Below are 16,784 nucleotides of genomic sequence, written 5' to 3'. Positions count from 1 at the left end.
CTCATATAGTTTTGGGCTGTGAAGCGAGGACTGGACCATAAAAATAATGACTGCTTCCATGATCAACTTGGACAAGCATTTGGGTATTGATGCAGCACTGGGCAGGAATGTTTTAAAATGTATGTAAAATATTTGTATTCAGCACTGAAACATACACAGTGTGAGAGAGGGAGAGAGAGAAATAGAGAGGGAGGGAGAGAGAGAGAGAGATTCTCCTTAAAAAAAATATGGATTTACTTTTTATTCTTAATCCAACATTGCCTCATCTCTACAGTGAACTGCTTGTCATGTGGGATCTCATGCCACGCTAACTGGTTTTCCAACTCCGCTAATTTCACTGAAACATTTCACACAGTAACATAACCAGCGGCTCTCCTTTTGCCTAAAAATACATCCTTCCTCTGTCCACCCCAAATCCGCATTACAGAGTAGATTTAAAAACATGCACGCGGGCGTACATGTGCGCGCGCCGAGCCCACGCCACCTTCCCTTCCCCTACCTCCCCCGTCCTCTCTCTTCTTTTTTTTTTTTGTTGTTTTAAAACTTACTTCAGCCCTGGGGCTGAAAGTAAGTTGTGCACGCCGGCAAATGGCCGCTGTGCCGGGAGCCTCTGACCCCACCCTGCGCCGCCCCTGGACCGCTCCGCCCCCTCCCCGCCCCTTTTCCAAGCCCCGGGACTTACACGCATCCCGGGGCTTTATGCGCGTCGCCGGGCCTTTTGAACATAGGCCCGGCGCGCGTAATCTTTTGAAAATCCGGCCCTAAAAATGTACAAATACAGAAGTTGCGGAATACAAGTCAGATTAAATAAATAAATAAGGCAGGATGTGCCCCCCTCCTCAAATCAGAACAGCATCATTCTGGAAAATCTTACCGACGTTTTCCTTCAAGTACAGTCAGAAAAAAATGTCTGCAATAAAAAACAGAAAAAAGGCAACTTCCCTGGAGTGTTAGGTAAAGTACTGTATGCGGAGTAAAGATTAAGAGTGGAACTGTCTGTAAACATGCAGTGGGTATCCCAAACGCTATTACAGATACCAGGCCAATCAACTAGAGTATAATACAAAATGCTATGAAACACCTTTTGAGGACACATGAAGAAACCTGGTCTACTCTTACCTAGTTCTGGGGGCAATACAGTAAGCCGGTTTCCTTGGATGTGAAGTTCCTTTAGTTGTGTGAGCTCCCCAATTTCTTTAGGCAGTGATATCAGGTCATTATCCCTAAGGCTGATCTAAAGGGACACACAAGCAAACAGCTTTTACTCTTCCCTTCCTGCGACACAGGCAATTTATTAACCAGGCTCTGCAGACAAACGAGAAACAGCATCGGGCGCAGGGGTCTATGCCTGCAAAATAAATGCAACCATCCCCTCCCCACACCCCTCCCCACTTCTTCACATTGATTTGATTCCACTCCTACAAGTGCGGCGAAAAGTGAATTGATTTTCCAGGAATTTAGATAAATTACTTACTATCTGCAACTTTGTGAGCTTCCCAATATCTGGCGGCAGGATTTCGAAATCGTTGTCACTTAGATAGAGTGCGCGCAGGGTGGCTGCAAATTAAACAGCAATATAAGAACAGGGTGGCACGTAACCCGGCCATTTGAGACCTGATCAATAAAATGAGTCAGGTTTGATTAATACCTCTGACTTGGTGAAAAGCCTTTGACATAGCCAAGGCTCACAATAATAACAAGCAGGTCAAACTTAGATTTACTAGCTTATTGTAGGCTGGTGTACTCAGGAAGACATTTATATCCACAGAAACTGACACAATTAACAATTTCTAGCATGCAAGTGTCTAGCAGATTTTGGCAGACAGTTAAGTGCAACGCTGTAGGAACACACAGCTATGTTTCCTATAATTATCTTTAATTCCTATTTACTAGATAGTTTGCATTTGTGTGTTAATAACAAGGATGAGTTTTATACTAGTATTTAAGCTAAATGACATCTTTCATAGAAAAACACCAACTCAATAAAAACATATTATTTATAATTCCAAATCAAGTAATTGCTTAGGATCATGTTTGATACTTATTTACATAACAGACCATACTGTAAAATTATCACAAATATTCTGGAAGACCACACAAAAAAAAAGAAAATAGCTGCTAAAAACTGTATAAGGATAATTTTCAAATCAGGTTTAAAGTCCGCGGGTACGTTCTACCTGCAGACTTTACACTGATTTTCAAAACAAAAAGTAGGAGCATACTTTGGCTTTTCAAAATTACTCCAGAAAACTACCCACACACATTTACCCCTGCCGACGTGTAGGGTAGCTTTCTTGAGGGAACTTATATATATATATATATTAAAATAAAGGGTGCTCATAAATGCTAGGCCTGCTCAAAGCCAGTCAGCCAGCCACCTGCGGAATGCCTTTTATAATGGGGGTAAAAATATGCACCTCCACGTGTATGCAAACATCTCTACCCACATAGAGCTGATGACACTCCATTAATTAGGGGATGCGTGAAGACGTCAGGCTCGTGTACGCCGAGAAGATTTTCAAAGCCCCCAAGATACCCCGTGTATCTACCGCAGCTGGCACATCTTGAAATTTTTCAAAAAAGGGGCAGGGCGTGGTCATGGTCTGGGCATTTTGGAGCGGGAATCTGAGATGTGCACGTAAATACTTGTGCAACCCAGGGCACACTGAGGTCCCCCCCCTGCCATTTAACTTTACTTCTGCTATCTCTGAAAACTAGATAGATCTGAGGGGTTTTAAGGGTCGGTAGTGAAGCCTATTAAACTTAGGGAATTTGGAAGATCTCTCTCAACTGGTAAAACTGGGAATGAACTGGTAAAAGTGGGAAAGATGCTGGCGCACACTGCTTTAAAAATCCCCCGATTTACCCGATAGAAGCGGCATTTGCACGCACCCACTTACATTTTGGCGCTCATTGCACATGGCCAGGCTATTTTATAACCTGCGCACATCTATTATAAAACGGCCACATACCTGGGTGCAGGACGATGCACGTGCGCAAATGTGCGCACCCGCATGCCAGTTTGAAAGTTACCGTCTCTGTGTGTGGGCAATTTTATAAAAGGCCACTGATGAAGGTAAAGCATTGTTTTACCTGCATAAATGCCTTTGAAAATTAACCTTATGTTTTCATATCACAAAAGAAGACCTGTTTTTCAGCAGTGTACATTGTTGTAAGTTTCTTACTGAGGTAGAAGAAGTTCCCAGGCAGAGAATTTTCATTCAAGTTGTTATAAGTCAAGTCAAGGACCTCCAGAGCTGGTAAAGAGCCAAATCCCCTGGGCAGGGTATTTAACCTGTTCATGCTGTTACAAACATAACACAGGATAAGATTAATTTCACAGCTTAAAAGCAGGAATGCCAGAATAAAAGCAGGTCTCAGACGGAGGATGTTTTCTTACATCCGCTCTATTAATCTGGCATGAGAACTCCAATTTGATGTACAGAGACAAAAAAAAAAACTCTGAACCAACTAATAATACATTACCAAATGTATCATAACATTCACAAGTGCCTCCGGACTTTCTCAAGTTCTAACTTACACTATCCAACCAATGCTGTCAATAATCATGCATCAGACTTTAAAGCTCTTTTTAATTGTTTTATTTTGTTATTTTGCAGCTGCTGGACTACAGTTCTAATTAATAGCATTATGCACTCATTTTCTAGAATATAAATGCCTCACAGTTTCAACCAATAAATGTTTCTCATGATCTAAAACCACAACAAGTGAGCGCCCTCTGCTGGATATCAAACTAACATTTTGCTATACAATAAGGACCACATGGAAATTTCCCTCTCCATAGTTGTGACTACTGCTTCTGCTTATTGCCAACTCCTGCTGCCTTCAGTATTCACCTCACCGCTAAACATGAAATGAGATAACTCTGCAGAGAGCATGGTTTGTATACCAATGATGCTCCCACAAAGCTCTCTGAAAGACATTTTCTACCTGCATAGAACATTAGCTACTCATCTTAATCTCCAGACCAGTCTCCTCTGTCATTACCGCTGGCCATTACAAAGTTGAAGGCAGCTAACAGTTGACACATTTTCCATTAAAAAAAAAAAACATGAAATGTTCAACTGCCTAGCCCCAATATTGCTCAGTTATTAGACTTCTACTAAATATATATTTTGTTCTACATTTCTTGTATTCAATAATGTTACTAGAGACACAACTGATTACATCTTTTGCAGTATCATTAACAGAGACCCTGTCTAAGGTGTTAGTCAAGGAATTCAGAAGCACCAGGAGTTCAATCCAAAAAAGGACAAAAATCTATTCCTCCCATGTATATGAATGAATAAGCACTCAGGTTTCTGGTGCTATTGCTATTAGTCAGTTATGTTGGGAGACCAAGTCTGCCCAGACATTAAGTTCCCAATGTTTTTAATTCCACGAGTTCTAGAGGGAACATTCTTCCAAATTTCTCAGTCTTTGGCTCTGCTCACTACTTTTTCTTACTTCATTATGTAAAAAAATAAAGGAGCAGCTGTGCATGGCAAGTGACGGGCTACTGGCCAACAAACTGAAAGCAGAAGACTGGAAATTCATGCACAGTAAAAACAAATAGGTACAAAGATTACAGATGAAATATTCAGTAGTGGAGTAACACTTATGCATATGAGATATGCCATGGTTTGTGAAACTTGTTGTTAACAAAGGAGTTTTCCAAAGGGGTGAAAACAATATGAAAGGATAATCCTGGATTAAATAAGTGGTACAGTTCTAGTGAAGAATCAGAAGACTCTAATGATGACAGAGTGCTTCAGTGACATCACACAGTAATCAAACCCAGATGAGTTCGGGGAATCAAAAAAAAAAAAAAATTAATGGTGTCCTACTGGTACATACCCCAGGTTAAGATGTTTGAGTTTCTGAAGGCTACTGATCTGTGTTGGAAGCTCCTCAATCTGGTTATTGAAAAAGTTCAGCACCTCCAAGTTCTTTAGATCTGCAATATTTGGTGGTACAGCTGGAAAAGATTGATTAAAGACAACATGCATTATTCTATATGAAGGCACTGTCAATAACAAAGAATCTTTCCAATAAGAACAGATTCTACTCAAATTCCAAGAAAATAATGCCTGTGAAAACTGGTTATAAAGCATTTCTATTCAAAAGACATTTAACAGCAAATTTGACCTTTTTAGAACACTACCCAGACGTCATAATAAACCAGATACAGATTAAACATTAAATGTGAGCCAACAGAAGATGACACTGCTTCAAAAAATGTAGTATTTAAATATTTTCATAAATTGTTCTTTCTTGAATAAATGAGATTATAAAATAAACAAAGTCTTATTTATGGTAGAAAATACATGGAAGCACCAATAGGAAATGTTTAGAATCCACACAGAGCTGGTGAATTCTAGTCCTCGAGTGCTACAAGAAAATCTGCACTTTAGGACAACCATTTCATACAAATGATATTGGTTCTTGAAACAAATGTAAGCGAAAATCTCTCTGAAATTCATTGTGATAATCCTTTTTGTGGCATATGTGGACTAGAGACTTTGCAATAGGGATGTGCATCGTTTTTTTATGACAGGTCGGGCAACCCGAGGAAAACATCATTTTCCAACGAGTCGGGGGTTTTTTAATCGGCAATTTTTGCTGAAAAAAACCCACCCCAACCTTTCAAATTTAGTTAATTACATCCCCCCAAAACTTGCCTAAAGTCCCTGGTGATCCAGCGGGGGTCCCGGGAGCAATCTCCCGCTCTCGGGCCATCGGCTGGCAGTAAACAAAATGGCGCCAGTGGCCCTTTGCCCTTACTATGTGACAGGGGCTACCGGTGCCATTGGTCGGCCCCTATCACATAGAAGGAGCAATGGATGGCCCGCGCCATTTTCTAAGATGGCGCCAGCGGTCCATTGCTCCTACGAAATGGCTCCTAGAAGCAGAGAGATCCTAGAGATCCCTTTATAGAGAGAACTGTTCCATCGATTGGCAATGGAATCCACACAAGAGAGGACCTGTTGCTTACCAATGGGGAGCATTTCTGATGCCAAAGTGGGTGATCACTGGATGTGCTTGTTCAGTATAAGAACACAGGAGGTGAAGGTTTATTCAAAGGTGAGGGTCCTAGACTTCAGGAAAACCAACTTTGTTAAGATGGTAGAGTACCTCAAGTAGTCATTAACTGGATGGGAAAACCTAGAAGAAGCAGAAGAGCAGGGGGCAAAACTAAAAAGAGATATTATAAGGGCAACTAATCTTTTTGTTAGGAAAGTAAATAAAGGTAAGAGAAAAAAAAAAAAAGAGGCCATTATGGCTTTCTAAAAAAATAGATGAAAGGGAGAACACATTAGGGTTCATAAACTAAAAGAGATCGCAGAGAGAAGAAGACGGGAAACAATAAAGTAAATATTCAAAAGCTTAGGAGGGATTCATCCAGCAGACTAAAAGGCACTTAGCCAGATAAATAGGACATAATCAGTTATATGGGATTTTCAGTGGCTTAGCCCAAAATCAGTGCTCTGCAGCAGAATTTAGCCAGATATTTTAAAAAAGGTGTTCAGAGGGGCACAGAAAAGAAAGGAGAATGTATTAGCTGTTCTCCGATTGGCTACCAATCTCCCTGCTACAACGTGTGGTGGTCGCTGGTATTTGGCATCGCTCACTGCCGCCAAGAGCCTATAAACGATTTGAGGTTGCGACACGCAGCCAAAGTCACACATCAAAGTGGCACATCCCTAGGAACAATTTTTGAAGACCCTTTGTGAGTACCATTGCACCTTCTCCCCCCCTTTGACTGCCTTCACAATTGTCAAACGGGGAAAAAAAAAGAAAAGGAATTATCAGGACTCCCATCTGAGTCTGGGACCCCTAATATTTCTTCTCAGTCTTCAACTGAGGGCTTTCATGCTTCATTCAGCCATGGATTCTGGGCCAAATAAGTTTGGTGATTTATTCACTACTTAATATTTATCATCTGTCATCTTGATCCCCGATTCATATGCTCCCTCTACTACAGGGGCTGATGTTAAGGCGAGCCCTGCGGCTGAGCTCACATCTACCTGCGATGTTATTGTAGGTCCTTCTGGAGATGGGACGAAGATCTTTGGGGCCGATGCAATAAAATTTGCGGAAAGCGAGCGCTGACTTTTCAGCGCCTTTCTTAGTGCATGCATGGCGCCCATAAGAGGAGCACCATGCAATAAAAAAAATTAGAGGGGTCGCGCTAGCAAGGAGGCGCTAGGGTCGCTAACGCGTCCCAGCGGTTTCCGGCAGTCTGCCGGTTATGAACACAGATGCCGATAAACTTGGCGTCGGTTTTCATAACTGCAGTCAGCCGGTTATGAAAAGCGACGCCGAGCATATCGGCGTCGGTCTTCAAAACGGCCAGCAGAGGGTTTTTTTCTTCTTTTTTAACTTTAAAAAAAGTACAGAAAAGCATTTTTTTCTGCTTTTCTGTACTTTTTTTCAGTGCGCTCAACTATTAACGCCTGCTCCAGGCAGGCGTTAATATCTGAGCGATAAATGTGCATCTGAGAAGCACATTTATTTTTTTGCATTTGTTGTGAATGAGTAATAACCTCATTCAAATGCATTTGCATGTGATGAGCGTTAACTCATTCACTCCGCGTTGGACACACATTAAATAAGCAGTAATCCCCCTATTGCATTAGGGGTGGATTAGCGCCTATTTAACGGCATTTGACAGCGGGTATTGCATCGGCCCCTTTCTTTGTTTTGAATGTGTGACCGGTGTGAGGTAGTCTGCTGGCATGTAATTTCTGTGTAGGGAAAGGATCCATAGCAGTCTAGTTTTCCAGTAAGAGGCACATTGGTATTCTAGTGCTCAGTGCAATATTTGCAGTGCTGCCTTTCATGGATATGGTTGCTGCTGTCTGAGGCCTGTGCCTTTATGGTATAGGATGGTATGATAGATTTGCTAGATAACTAAGTTCTGGGATTCCCATAAAACTTTGTATTTCAAATTTGAAAACACTGTTTTCTTACTTCCTGTGTCTGTGTGCTAAACTAGTTTGCATCACTGTGGGTATATACTGGAGTTGTGATGGCTTATACAATGAAAAAAAAAATCCCATTTTTTATCTTCTGTGATTAAAAAAAAAAAAAAAAAAAAAAAAAGGGAAACCAGATGTTATTTGGTGAAGTTCTGCCTGTGTGTCTGAGGTAAGGTATTCTGCTAGAGTGTAGTTTCCGTACAGGGATTGCTAGTAGTCTGGCTTGTTCTATTTTTCCAATAACAGGTGTGTTGGTGTTGTAGGGACCAATGCTGACTTTTCACAGGTTTTGCAGCCAGTTGAAGAGGACAGAGCTCCCTTATGGCACACACTGGCCCCCATTCCAGTAACAGCCCTGCAGGTGAATACTGGCACAGTTTTAGTTGAATACTGAATATCTATTTATAGTGCAAGGCAATATGAACAGTGAACAGTCAGGGATGATACAGTGTATTTAACATTGGCTTCCCCCCTCTCCAATTCCTCAAGTGACCCAAAGTGCTTTTATGCTGTTGAACTCATCTCACCACCATCAGGCTCTCAGCTGGGTTAAAACTGCCCCAACGCACATTTTCGGCACTTGCTGCCAAGCTCAGCAGCAGTCAGGTTTGTAGCAAACTAAATTTTTTATATGAGCATTTATCATATTTAATGAGGACCTGATCGGATAAATGGTTGTCACTTAGCCAGATACTTTTTATCTGGTTGAAAACTGAAAATGGGATTACCACAAAGTGCAGCTAAATAGCTCTTAGCCGATTAAGATATTTAAAAGTAGCCAGTTATACAGAGTGGCCCATGGAAAAGTAGCTTGCCTGTGTGGCACTGGTATTGGAGGCGGGCTACTTTTCCATGGGCCACCCTGTATTTAAAACCGATCCGGCCAATTATTTTGAGGGGCTATTTTATGCACAGGTAAAGAAACCAAACAAAGGTCCTTAGGATCCCTTCCTTGACAAGCTGCTAAAGATTAGACATTTTGCTGCATAAACCAGTAATTCTGTTGATAGATCAATATGAGAACATAGTTTTGGACAAAATACTTGAGATATGATCTAATTCTTTCAGATGTTGGTGCTTGAGTGGCAATAGGCAGGATGAAGATAGAATGCTTCCATTTTGGACGGACCAGGTATGTGCACAGGTGAGATCTGCATAGACCAAGCTATTAAATGGATCCAAAGAAAGGAAGTATTCAAATGTTAGGGGCATAACATAGAATGGACATCAAAACCGCTCTGGTAAAACAATGAAATATTATATCCTATTGTCATTCAATGCAGAGGCTTTAGTACACTTGTCAGTGTATCCTGTTGGGGCTGAAAGAAACAAAATGCAAACTGACAACCTGTCTCTGCCTTTCTCTTCAGACCTTGCAGCTGATTGAAGCTCCGTGGCCACAGTGCTAAGTGTCCCGAGGAGCTGCACACAAGAACAGTAGTAGTACAAGTGCTGGTATTTGCTTTAATATTTCAGGACATGGAAACGCAGACTGCTGAACCACAAAGCCTCCTAGTCTTAGAAGCCGCTCCCAGCAAAAAAAAAAAAGCTTCTGATTTGATGATGGTTGATGCTGCCTTTCCTAGTGCTCTTTGCTGGTCTTTCTGAGGCACAAGCTGGCCGTCTGCTGTTGATCCATTGCCTGTAGCTATGCCCATCATACTACAACTTGTGCATTCCATATGGGAAACTGTGGACTGAAAAAGCTGTCCCTACTGATGGAGGTCCATCTGATTTGGCAATATACTTGCCTCTTGCATACAGAAAATATGATGGATGTGGGATCTGTTGGTTGCAGACAGGGGTTCCCATCTACCAAAGTAATCAAATGGCAGGACCCTTACAGAAACAGGCCCTATTGCCTTTCATTGTATAATATGGCCACACTAGGACCAATGTTTGAAAGCTGATAGTAGCTATAATATGGGTAGCCAGGACTGACGCTTCTGCCTGCGCCCGACCCTTTACAACAAATGAATACGCATAACACTATGTTGGGGATCAAACAGGCCGCAGCTTTTATTAACAACCTCCCGGAGCCCGAGCCAGTTCATCGTAACAACAGATTCCCCCTCCCCCGCCCATTCGCCACCAACCAGCAAGACGGGCACTCAGAGGCTATCTGAGCCTGTATGTAGTCACATCATGGACACGCCCCCCACAACCCCCACCACCACTCAGCAAGGAGCCAACCACATCAACCCCTGCCACCGCCCCAGCAAGGAGTTGTACCATCAACAACTGCACCCAGTTGTTCTGTTAGGAATCACTGACCTGACCCCTGTCAAGTCAGACACTTTTAACCACCGCATAATCCCCCAATCGGCTCGGGCTACCTGCCACAGGCGCAGGTAAGAATTACCTGCGACCCCCAAAAATGCGGACAGGATCCCCACTCAGTATGTATTCCAAGGCCTCTTGCAGCACATTCAAAAAGAGGTCCAAGCCCACAAAGGATAAATGGACCCCATCCCCCCCTAAACAGCCCTGCCTCGAGGTCCCAAGCCCAATCATGGCGAATATGAAAACCCCCCATACCTGCTAACCAGGAGCCAATCTGCTGATTTGCCTTGGCACGACAACGGCGCCAAACCTTATTCTCAATCAAAGCAGGCCTTAGAATTATATCGGACCAGCAGATTACAGTGGCAGGGAACAAACAGAAAACCGTCACCAGGTCTCTACACACCCTGCCAATGAACCTGCAGCCCAACATTTTGCCCCAATCGTTCCCGCCCAGGTGGATGATTAAAACATGCAGCGGGCTGAAACAGCTGAGCCCCCTTTGCAGACAATGCAGCAACTCCGCCCAACGCATTCCCCATCTCCCCAGCCAGCAAACATTCACCCCCTGACCGTCCAAGTCCGAATGTAGCCCATACGGGCACCCATGGGCATGGGAATGGGCCCAGGCTACATAGGAATGTCCCACGATCCACATAACCGTCCCCCAGCGTGCTGCATCTGCAAAGAGAAAATAATTAATACCTCAGACGACTTAAGAATTACCGGGCCGCACATACCCGGTGAAAGTATCAGACCTCCACCTACCGATCCTTTAGATCAGTCGTCCCCCCCGACAGATCAGAGGTCGCCGCAGCAATCCGGAAGGAGTGAATCCCTAACCTCAAGGTATCCAACCCCACCGCAGTCAAACACATCCACAGAACTGCCTTAAACTAATACTTTATCAGAGGCCGCAAGTCATTATTACAAATAGTGAGCAACGACTCCCATAGTTTTCCCAAAATCTTGAGAATAATCGGGAGGTGTTTATCTGGTACCCGCCGTGGACCCGTGGGCCCACCTCAGCATCAACTGAAAAACCAGAAATCTCCCTACGGGAAAGCCCCAGCCATGAGCCCTCGTAAAAAAGGAGAATCCGGACAATTGCCTACCCACCAATGCCCTGGAAGCACCGCTCGCCCTTGCCCTTTCAATAAATTGTACGATGTGTTCATCCAAGACGGGACCCCTATGCCAACCCAAACCTGCCAGGAGAGACACAACCTTGTCTGCGGACGCCACATAACTGTTCCAGGTGGATGGAGCTAATGATGCCCGGAGCAACTTCCATGCTTCCTGGAACCGAAACTCCAAAGGAAATGCGGCACTGATGCTCCCTGGTGATCCGCTTCCGGTGTGAGCTCCCGAAACAAGGACCACTTGCAACTAGAAAGAGAATCAGCCACAGCGTTAGAAACCTCTGGAACATGTCTAGCCCACAGAGTGATATTCAATCCCATACAGTGTAGTACGAATTTGTGCAGCAGATCAGACACCAATATGCATTTCGCAAACAGCCTGTTAATGACATCTACTACACTCCGGTTGTCACACCAAAACACTCTTCTCCTGTCTTGAAATTGCGATCCCCAAGGGAACACAGATACGACAATAGAGAACAATTCAAGGAACGTATTGTTCTTGGTAACCCCGGTCTCCTTCCAGTCCTCCGGCCAAGATGCCGCACACCAGGCACCCTGGAAGTAGGCGCCGAAACCAACCTATCCGGCCATATCGGTAAATAATTCTAAGTTGCGATTCGAGACAGAATCATCTTGCCACAATAACGAGCCAATAAAATCAGACAGGAAACTATCCCAAACCCGTAAATCTTCCCTCAGCCGCTCTGTTATGCGAACGTGATGACCACTCTTTCGCTAACCCGCCATACTAGAACTCAGCTTTCTCAGAAAAACCCTAGCCATAGGAAGCATGCGGCAAGCGAAATTCAGACTGCCCACTAGGGATTGCATCTGGCGCAGAGTCAGCTTTTTGGCCAGTAATGACCTGGATACCAGATTCCTCATGACCACCACTTTGTCCGTCAGCAAGCGTGAGATCATCCCAGCCGAGTCCAACTCAATGCCCAAGAAAACCAGCCGGGATGCCAAAGTCAGAAACAGTGCCCCGGAAACAGCTCAACAGGTGCAAACAAGTTGACGAAGATGAGTCACCAACAAAAAGGAAATCATCCAAATAATACACAATGTTCGCCACCCCGGCTCGCTCGGCAAGCACCCAATGAACAAATGAACTAAATATTTCAAAATAGGTGCAGGCAATGGAACACCCCATAGGCAGGCATTTGTCAAAATAGAACGCTTCCTAGAAATGGAAACCCAACAATGGGAACGACTCAGGGTGGATCGGAAGCAACCAGAAGGCAGACTCAATACCCACCCTTCACCATCAGGGCCCCCGCGCCACAACAACAAACCACTGACACCGCCGACTCGAAAGAGGCATACCGCATGGTACAGAGATCCTTGGGAATGTAATCATTGACCGAATTGCCTTCTGGGAATGACAGATTATGGATCAAACGAAACTTACCCAGTTCCTTTTTGGGCATCACCAACAACGGGGATAGAACCATGCCCTCGAAGGAAGGGACCTGAAAAGGACCCGCAATCCTACCCAAGTCGATCTCATGTTGCACTTTAGAGGCTACCACATGGGCCACTTTACGAACCGACGGACAATTCTGTCATCCCCCCCCCCCCCCACCACCGGACCCTCAAATGGGATATGAAAACCAGATACAAAACCCTGAAACAAGAGCAACACAGCTTCCACTTTGTGATACCTACCCAACCATACTATCATAGCTGCTAAACGGATGGGGGTAGGAGCCAAGCCCGTTACCTCACTTCAGGGCACTTTTTGCAACAAACCCGCTGCCACGCCCAACACTGGATCTCTTTGGACTCTTGAGGGCAGGGTGACCCATCACGCAATTGGAGCACGCGTGTTTGAACTTCCAACACATATCTGGGAAATTGGCCCCAACTTGACAGCCCCCTGCCGGGGCTGGTCATGTCTGAAAGGGCCGCCCACTAGGCTCACCAGACATTCCACTAGCATCCCCTCTGTCAAAAGACCCTAACTTGACACACATCTGCGTCAACCACAACCCAACATTCCTACTGCCCCAAACCATAAATTTTTTCTCCTCCATCTGGTCCCTAAACTGCTCATCATAATTGAACCACGACCAACCCTCGTACACCCAGCTGGCCACCAGAATAGCATCTGCCAGCATGGGGCCATATTGAGCCGGCTCGCGATGACCCACCACGCTAGCTAAATGGAGGAATGAGCGGGTCCAGTTGAGCACATTGCGGGCCACCCTCCGTTGTGTACTCTGAAATCTATCCACACTTCAATTTTTCCTCTTCTCCCTACGCTTCCCCCATGACCCTCTAACAGCTGGAAAATATCGATGTACTTATGCTGCCTGATATTCCTGCAAAGTGACTTGGGTACGTCCTCCCACAACTCAGACAGACTAACTAATGCAGGTGCACCCCTCGTCTGACCCTGCTCCCCTGCCCGGCTTTTCTCACCAGAACCAAGTAAGGGCCAGAAGAGGTAGAAGAGGAGGAGGAGGAAGAGGAAGAAGAATCCGGAGCTGGACTGGGAGCGCTTCTTTTTACGCTGTGGTTTCTCGCATTTCTTGGGAACTGAGGAACCGGAGGCTCTGCAACCCCTCCCCGCGAAACCACCGCCTGTTCTGCCCTGATGCAACATGAACCCCAATCTGTGACGGACCCAAACCCCCAGCGCTAACCTCGGACTCACCAGGTTGTCCGCTGTCCACACACATCCCAGTGATGTTTGAAACTCGGGCACAGCCGGTATTACCCATCGCACTGGGGGTTGAAATCTGGGAGCTGCTGGCAGGACCCATCTCACCGAGGTTTGTAGCTCAGAGGCTGTTGGTGGGATCCATCTCACTGGGGGCAGGGGCCCGGAAGCTGGATGTGAACGCCACCCCAAGGGGACATCGATGCAGGCTGCATCCCCCCAAACTTCCCTTGAGGGCACCTATTCCAAGCGGGAAGAAATCCCTCACCCCATGGCTGAAGAAAAGGACCCCAGTTGACCCCGAAGCCCCATAGATATTCCAGTGCCACCCCACACACACACACCCGGGCCAGTCACCGCCCAACTCCAGACCCGAGCCGGAACTGGGGGTCATACATCACACACACACACACACACACACACACACCCACACCCATCCTCCGGGCATGGCATTCCCTCCAGGCTCCAACCCCCTTGGAGCAGGCAAAAGCAAACTATCATGTGCTGCACTTCCCCCAGCTTCAGCACCGGACAGCTCAGAGTGCGAAGCTGCAGCCGGCACAGCAGCAGGAGAAGGCACAGGAACCTCGCGAGGACCGAGAGCAGAACAGGAGCTCCCGGTACTTGCGAAAGCAGAAAGGGGAGGACTGCAGATAGGCAGCGCATCGGGTCCCGGGGAAGCCGCTGGCGTCCTCGACTTCTTCTGCCTTGCAGAGGTCCCGCCCTTTGCCCCCCACAGCCACCGGACGCGTCGAGACCCGCCCCCCCCCCCCCCCCCCCCCAAACCTGCTGCATCGGAACGCGGCGCGGCTGTACCGACCCCGACCTCCCTGTCACCATGGAGCTCACCAGGGGCCACCGGAGGCGCTTCTTCACCCAGCATGGCTGCTTCCTCGGATGCCATTTCACCGCAGTGAGTCAGGCCGAAAACGGAGGAGCAGGAGCCGGACTTGCAGCGTCAGACGCGACAGCAGGCAAGTAAAGAATGGCTGCTGGTCGCAGTGACCCACCCTCAACTCCTCCCACTCCCATCTACCCCTGACAGCAAGGAACCTATGGGTTCCCCAGAAACAAGAGGTTTGAAACAAACCTCCGACTCCCCCCTCCTCTGACCTATTCGTTGCACAAGGCCAACAAATATTGGCAGCAGCCGCTCCCCTTCCCCAGCCCACTTTAACAGTCAGCTTGCCAGGAGTGCCTGGCACCATATTACAGCAGCCAGGCAGATATGGGACCTGCCTGAACTTACATAATATGGGTAGCCAGGACTGACGCTTCTGCCTGCTCTCGACCCTTACCACATTTTAGACATATGGAGCTGCTCTAGCTCTTGATCTCCTTTATATGTTCTGTTTCATCTCATCATTTTAAATGTTTTTATATGTTTGTATATTAATATTTTATATAATTGATTTTTTAAGTTGTGTATGTCTTTTTTAATTTTTCTGTATGTGATGTTATTTTACTATAGCCCCTGAGGCAGCCACTAGATGCGAGGTGAAACTCGGCTGAGTCTGGCTTTTTATAAAAACACATCTCCACTACAATAAATACGTTCAAAGACACCTGGCATCTATTCTTCTATTGTTTCCACCGTATTACAGCGGCCAGACAGGTATGGGACCTGTCTGACCTTACAAAAATTCCAATTTCCTTGGCCAGGTGAATGGCTGTAAATGTTATCAATACTATAATAGTCAGAGATGCTTCTGCCCTCCAAAGAATCAGCCATTTGGATGCCCAATCTTCCAGTCTTGCAAGGTCCTCCTGTAATGTATCACAATCCGCTTGTGATTTAACTACTCTGAATAATTTTGTATCATCCGCAAATTTGATAACCTCACTCGTATTCCTTTCCAGATCATTTATATATATATTGAAAAGCACTGGTCCAAGTACAGATCCCTGAGGCACTCCACTGTTTACCCTTTTCCACTGAGAAAACTGACCATTTAATCCTACTGTTTCTTGTCTTTTAACCACTTTGTAATCCATGAAAGGACATCACCTCCTATCCCATGTCTTTTTAGTTTTCTTAAAAGCCTCTCATGAGGGACTTTGTCAAACTCCTTCTGAAAATCCAAATACACTACATCTACCGGTTCACCTTCATCCACATGTTTATTAACCTCTTCAAAAAAATGAAGCAGATTTGTGAGGCAAGACTTCCCTTGGGTGAATCCATGCTGACTTTGTTCCATTAAACCATGTCTTTCTATATGCTCTGTGATTTTGAATAGTTTCCACTATTTTTCCCGGCACTGAAGTCAGGCTCAATGGTCTATAGTAACCTGGATCACCCCTGAGCCCTTTTTAAATATTGGGGTTACATTGGCCTCCCTCCAGTCTTCAGGTACAATGGATGAAAAAGGGGAAACCATTGAGTCGCTTAGAAGCTTATTATTGACTATATGAAATAAATTAAAATGTAACCCTTGTAGGAGTGTACAAGAAACTCCCTCAAACCACCTTAAGGGACCTGCCACAGCTATCCTGCCTGGTTTTCCTTAAGGATCATCCTTGCAAGGGATTCTGGGTTAAGAGCCTAGAAGGGTTAGAGAGGCCCCTGGAAGCAGGCAGAAAGCTAGCATATGCAAAGACCAGCTATGTTTGAGTTTGTTTGTACCCAGCACTGCAAGGTAAGTTTTCTTTCTTGGGTGTAAAGAAATTTGCACCTAAGGAAACAGCCAAAATCTGCCTCCTTATTCC

At 45.4% G+C, this 16,784-nt stretch overlaps 1 protein-coding gene across 2 annotated transcripts in view; it reads right to left on the bottom strand.

Annotated features, from left to right (window-relative positions):
• Positions 1-16,784, bottom strand: part of RSU1 (Ras suppressor protein 1) — a 371,478-nt gene that overhangs the window by 276,923 nt on the left and 77,771 nt on the right. For both annotated transcript variants that reach the window (XM_029588767.1, XM_029588766.1), the window contains exons 4-7: positions 4,858-4,978; positions 3,186-3,304; positions 1,475-1,557; positions 1,120-1,234 (exon numbers count right to left, since the gene is read on the bottom strand). In XM_029588767.1, the coding sequence (XP_029444627.1) occupies positions 1,120-1,234; positions 1,475-1,557; positions 3,186-3,304; positions 4,858-4,978 (438 nt within the window). The remainder of the gene's footprint in view (positions 1-1,119; positions 1,235-1,474; positions 1,558-3,185; positions 3,305-4,857; positions 4,979-16,784) is intronic.

The sequence above is a fragment of the Rhinatrema bivittatum genome, chromosome 2 (assembly GCF_901001135.1).
Source record: "Rhinatrema bivittatum chromosome 2, aRhiBiv1.1, whole genome shotgun sequence".
In the NCBI taxonomy this organism is placed as follows: domain Eukaryota; kingdom Metazoa; phylum Chordata; class Amphibia; order Gymnophiona; family Rhinatrematidae; genus Rhinatrema; species Rhinatrema bivittatum.
Note: the sequence above shows the minus strand (reverse complement) of the source record. Positions and strands in the feature narration are given on the sequence as shown.